The 6,448-nt window shown below is 44.9% G+C and overlaps 1 protein-coding gene across 1 annotated transcript in view; it reads left to right on the top strand.

The window, feature by feature from the left end:
- cntln (centlein, centrosomal protein) overlaps positions 1 to 6,448 on the top strand; it is a 116,130-nt gene extending 109,682 nt beyond the window's left edge. The window contains exon 27 of the mRNA XM_056280388.1: positions 5,675 to 6,448. Within this exon, the coding sequence (XP_056136363.1) occupies positions 5,675 to 5,785 (111 nt within the window). The 3' untranslated portion in view covers positions 5,786 to 6,448. The remainder of the gene's footprint in view (positions 1 to 5,674) is intronic.

Raw genomic sequence — 6,448 nt, 5'->3', positions numbered from 1 at the left:
TTGCGTTTGGTTTATTTGTGGAGTCCTAATTATTGACTGGAGGTAGAATTTAATGGGCTAAGTCTTTATGAAGACAGGGAAATGACTGGCTTCTGCTGCCAACCAATAATGAGCAGGAGGAGTGTGTGAGCATGTGCACGTGCACACACATAAACACATACATTGCCTCTAGATAATTTTTCACACTCGTTTTATATATACACACACACACACACACACACACACACACACACACACACACACACACACACATACAACTGGCACATAACATTTAAAAAGTCATTGACTGTGTTGGTGCCTCATCAGAGGACAATGGTTTGGTTTACTGGTGTGCAGTGATGCTCAGTGCTGGGTTATACCCCCAGATCACACTCCAGGGAGATGTACGGGGCTGCAGGCTTCACTTCTTATCAGGCTTCCGACCATAACAAGCAACTGAACATTAAATTAATATAGTAGCAGAGACATACTTGCATGCCCTGTGATGGACTGTCTGCCTGTCCAGGGTGTTTCCCCGCCTTCCGCCCAATGACTGCTGGGATAGGCTCAAGCATCTTGAGATCCTAATTAGGATAAGCGACCTGGATAATGGATGGATGGATGGACATGCTTGAACCAAGCTCGGCTGGAAGGTTAGAAACCTATCAGCTATTATCACAAACGGACCAAAAAGCTGAAATAACTCAACATCAGGTGATACCACACTTCAGTACCTCCTTTAATTTCCAAACCTAGAAGAACTTGGGAGTATGTTGGAATGAGAGTTCACCGAGGACTATAGAGAAAATAAACGGTAACTTTTATTGTAATCTAAGCTGAAAGTCTGCGCTCTTGTCGCTCTTCTCTAAGCCTCCACATAAATCTTCCTGCTACACAGCGCTCCCACAGGGTATGACATACCCTATAACATGGGAGTTAAATATATCAAAGGCTCATGCCTCACATTTCCCCGTGCACTGAGAAGGTTTTGGGTTGTTGACGCTGGCAGGGTGAGGGGTAGTGTGTTGTGTGGCTCATTATCCTTCTGTAATGACAAGGAACAGCTCCAAGTTCCACACTTCCCTCTGAAGGAAAGTGACTCTAATTAAGCCTCGTTTAATGATTGGGCTAATTAAATCAGCCATTCTTTCTTTCTGTGTGTGTGTGCGCGCGCACATGTGCGCGCACTAGGGACTCAAGCCGAGCCTTTGTACTGTAAATGTGTCACTGGAGCAGCGGTGGGGACCAGTGGGCCCCATGGGAACATGGTTGGTGGGATTGTTGTCGACTAAACCTCACCGTGACCTAGTCTCCATTTACGTCTCACACTTCGCACAAATAGAGAGAGCTAATTTAGCTGGTGACTTTATCTAATCCTCTGCCTTGGCCATGAAATTACTAAATGCTTAGTGATGCTTTGAGACAGCAAACTGTACATCCCAGGGACCACATGGATGCTAACGAGCTGAGTGAATGAATAAGTTCTGCCATTACACGGGCACTGCGAGGTTACCGCCAGTCTGATCTTTTCAGCGGACCCGGGGGCAGTCCCTTGAAACACAGTGGCCTTTCCGTCTTGAATTGGGCACAGAAAGAGAACTGACGATGAAAGTGGAGGTTTGCTCATTGACTAGTTAGCCAGAGATACATGTCTGAATAGATGACTTTAGATATGTTTTTGGACAGATCTCAACAGTCATCTGTCTGTCCCAACTTGAACAGATGTGGATATGTCTGAAAGAAAAGACTGTCGACATATGCCTGAATAGATGGCCGACTTTCCCCAGTGTGCTGCTGATAAAACATAGCAAGACAACGTGTTTTCCGCTCTCTCTTCACTCACTGGGAATTTGCCGCAGGCAAAGCAGCCGTTGTTGGTCTTAACCTGCTTCTCAGTATTGTACCATGGCCCTGAAGCCACACTGTTAATCAGGTGTGTGCTCTTGAGAGCCGAGCTCTACCTAAAGGTTGTATCTCTTTTGTATGGATATCACCTTGCTATATTTAAACCACTGATTGTGTCTAGATCACCCCATTTTCACACCTAATGAGTAGGAACCTGAAAGGAAGACCCTGTGCATTCCTGTGTTTAATCTAGGGTGTATTTAGGTCAGATCCCTAACAAATACACATTGCACGCAGACCTGATGTTTCCAAACAACATATCAAGAAAGGGAGAGATTTTTAATTACTGTATCTGTGGCCCCAAGTGTCCAATTCCCTTTCATATAAGTCTCTAGTGGCCTAAAGGGGAGAAGAGAGAGGGATCTGTTCTGCTGCAGGGGTAGGTAATTACTTGGAGGAGAGAGAAGAATAGGCTTGTCGGTGCTTTGGTGATTTCCTTACCTGAGCCCCTCTTTGCAAATGTGACATATTCATTATCGAAGATAATCAAATGCAAGACTCTTTAGTAGGGTGCCTTTGTGTTCCTGCCTTTTTCCCCCCCTCTTTATTGTGTTGTTGTTGTTATTCCCTTGTTTTGATAAATTTGATTTTCAAACAAAAGTGAGAAGATCAAAGATCAGAGAGCTGCTTTTTTCCCCTCCCTCTGCGATCATAAAAAGTATAACTACTTCTGTGTTACCTTGAATAGTGGCCTAGATTAGAGGCGGTCTGTATCACTGGGGACGAAAACATAAGTTATAGCAGGTCAGCTGCATGTCCTCACCAGAGTGACAATACTGTTTTCAAACCCAAGGATGGTAATCGGTGTGGGTCGATGGCCGTAAATCATAAGGTGGTTGAACCTGCACTTTCAAATTTCGTTGTACTTGTACAATGACAAATAAAGTTCTATTCTATTTCCAGTCAGTAGTCGTCTTAAGGTAAACAGCCACTGATGGGAGCAAATATCGTTTGTATTTTAGTAGATTTTCACAAAAGCTTGTGCTTCTCTCCCCTATAAGATCTAATTTCCTGTAATTTACATGAATCTGAAACTACAATTTATTTCACACTGGAAAGGTAAATGACACCTATTTTCTCAAATTAAAAGGTGGAGAAGCTTCATGCAGGCGGGCTTATCCCGAGTCATATTTCCCTTTTTGGGCGTTGTGATGAACAAAACAAAAGGAAGAATTTTGTTATAACTAATCAACTAAAAGCCATAGTAGAGTTTCAGGTGAGTGTGTGTCTGCACATGTATGTGCATGTGCATGTGAATGTGTGTGTGTGTGTGTGGTCAGTTCTTCCTGCAAAGCATCCTTATTTGCATATCAAGCATACATGCACACTCTTGTGCAGAGCAAGTACTTCTCATTGTACTGTACATCCATACCTCTCTCAACCCTGTCTGATTCCCTCTCTCTCATCCACCAGCTAAATTAGCTCTCTCTGTCATTTAGATATCCAACCTTACACCACCTCTACAACCATCCACAAGTTGGGCCCTTGAAACACTTGCACTTACCTGTTCTGAGTGACAAAGAAGAAAAAGCAGGGATGATCGATCGGTTAAGGAAAAGTTGCTGTGCGTAATGCCACTTACCAGACAGTAGTCGCTGGAGTGTTGTAACGTTCAGCCGTTCCCTGCCTCAAGGTGCGCCCCGGGCCATAGAATACCAATGTCATTTAATTGGATTGTAAAAACACCTTTTGCTCACACACTCCCCTCACCCGTGCACACCCACACATACTCACACTGTCAGTGTCAGTGGCTTAACGTGTCAGTTCACCACCCAGGCATGTTTATGAAAGCACACCCAGACAAAAGGTCTGATCTGCAGGGCCTGTTGAATAGTAATACCAGCAAGGTAGCCCAGCTTAATGCGCAACACTGCAGCACTGCCGAAGGGGACAGCGGGTCTTGCAGAACAGAGAGCACGTCGCTTAGTGCTGGTGCTGGCTTGCTCTGCCAAAGGGGACAGCTAAATCAGCTGTAGCATAACATTAGCACCAGTCTCTAGCGCTGCCTTCAGGAGCCCAGGGGATCTGCTTTGGCAGCTGTATCACAGCATGCCTAAGACTGCGCTTGTGGGCATAGTTCCTCAGCAAAGGTTGCAGTTACATGAGAAACAATGATGGTCTGCCTTGTGCCATTTGTGTCTGCATGTTTGCAGCTGCTTGGCCCTACAGTACATCTACATAAATATGCATGTGGGTGCCTGAAACCTGAGTTATAAAAGGTCTCATACATTGGAGCAAAGTATTCTATGTAGAATATCTGACGGCCATTAACCACCATCCTCTCCTGAAAGATTCCAGAAAGCACTTTCTCACTCTGCGTGGTAACATTCGACAAGGTTGGCAAAGCCTTAGAAAGAAGGCCGTACTTCCACGAAGATTTTTTTCTGTCTTTTACTTCTTGTGAATAAGGTGAATGCAGCTGCAGCCTCCCATGCAGAAATGAGTTTTATGAAGATGTAGACCATGTTTACCTGTTAGTGTTGTTTACTCTGATGATTTTCCCATATCAGTGCTTTTAATGATCTAGTCTCCCACTCAGCTGGTCCTTAGAGCCTTGTGTTGTGGCTGTGTCTCTATTTTATTGAGTTTGTTTGCTTAGTTAGTGGCTGTAAGTGAAGATAGCTGATTAGGGGATTGTGTGTGTGTGTGTGTGTGTGTGTGTGTGTGTGTGTGTGTGTGTGTGTGTGTGAGATCTCAAGAGGACAAGCAGAGGGAGATGTCTCAGCAGTAACTGCAGTGTAGCGGTTCTCTAAGGAACAGGGCCGTGTGTTTGATGCACCCAGTGCTGCTGGGACTCCATCCCTCTACAAGCACAGACAGACACACACACACACACACACACACACAAACACACAGCACTTCCCAGCCCCTGTTCGCTAACGAAGAGAAGTTTGCTTTTTTTTTGTTGCTATTTATTTATTCATTTGTAGTTAACACTTGAGTTCATTGCGGCACTTTAGACTTATGTCAGCCTACCTCATTGTATACGGTTAAGTAAACATAAAATCTTATTTAAGGGAGGGGGGGGGGTCTAAGTTTTTCCTAATACATGAGTCCAATCTCCTCTTCTCTTCTCTTCCCTTCTCTTCTCTTCTCATCTCATCGTTCAGGGAGGAAATTTGTTTCCATGGCTCCTGTAACAGACTGCGTGTAGTAGATGTGAATATTTATGGCCAATACAGTATTTATGTTTTCCTTTGATCCCCTGCCCTAATCACCAAAAAGTCCTTGTGTCAATTCGCTGGAAAAACAAAATTAGCCAGACCTCATAGGTGAAGCCTGCCTACCGTCACTCGCTCTCTTTCCATCTCTGAATGGTTTACTCGCCCATCACTTAGGAAACAAGTATGGAGAAGAAATCCTGGATCCCGGATGCAACCAAATGGTTTAAAGAAACTAGAGCAGCTGTCATTTCCCCTACATTGTAATTCATGCTCTGAAATCGTGGATTACCACTGATCAGGAGAGGAAGCTGTTGGCAGGACAGCGTGAATTATTTTTGGCTCTGTAGACTACTGTGCTGCGCAGCAGGGTTTGAGGAGAGGTCTGTTAAAACGTAGAACATGGACAGTCCCTCAGAAGTTCTCAGGTACGCGGACCCTATCGAAGGTTTTGTTGTCTCACTCACAGATCAGCAAACAGGCCCTTTGAAAAGCTGCCCTCTTTTCTCAGCGGTGTTGTGTTTGTGTATTTTCCTCGTTTTCTCTAACCCTTTTACCTCCACCTCCAACCCACCCACCCCCTCTCTCGCTCTCTCTCCATCCGTCCCCTCCTCTCTCCTCCCCTGCAGATCCCCTCTGCCGGCCAGCTAATGGAGGCTATGCGCGTAAAGATGAAGGAGAGGAAAGTGCTGACAGAAGAGCTGGCTGTGCTCACAACACCAGTCAGCAAAAACTCCTGACTCCCCAGGCTGAGGCTGGAAAAAATGTCATCCTCTTGCTCTCTCTCTCTCACTCGGTGGGAGCTGAGCCGAGCCGATCTGGAGCACCAGAGCCGATATTTGTCCGGAAAGCATGGTGAACTCACCACGCACCAGCTCGCTCAATGCAGCAGCCCAGCTTTGGTAAATAAGCCCCGGACATCCTTGTTTGATGCTAAGTGCATTATGTGTCTCAGACCAGGATCCTTCAGCACCAGGCCAATTTACAGTACAACCACATTGTCCCGCACTCATAGTGCGGTGCTGGGGTGTTAGGACAAGTGCCTACACTGGCATGCTTGAGTTTGATTTTTATTTTCTCTCTTTTCTTGTATGTGAAATTTTCCTTTAATTTATTGGGAATTTGAAGGAGTCTTGGGTGCAGGGAGGTGCGCAGAGCTGAGTCGGGAAGGTCTGGTTCATCAGTCCTGTTCCTTTAGAGATCAACCCATTGAAATTCGTCAGACTGGTCAGATGTAGTGACATTATTCATCTCTTAAGGAGATGGATTTTGTTAAAGCTTGAGGTTTTTTTTTTTTTTTAATCGTATAGACTCGATAACCCATATCTGTGTATCTGCTCACCTACTTCTGCGGAGATAATTATGATAGGACTGATTTTAAAGAGTTTAAATAAAGTCATCCC

This window comes from Lampris incognitus, chromosome 5 (genome assembly GCF_029633865.1).
Source record: "Lampris incognitus isolate fLamInc1 chromosome 5, fLamInc1.hap2, whole genome shotgun sequence".
NCBI classification, from domain to species: domain Eukaryota; kingdom Metazoa; phylum Chordata; class Actinopteri; order Lampriformes; family Lampridae; genus Lampris; species Lampris incognitus.
This window is presented reverse-complemented; position numbering and strand designations above follow the sequence as displayed.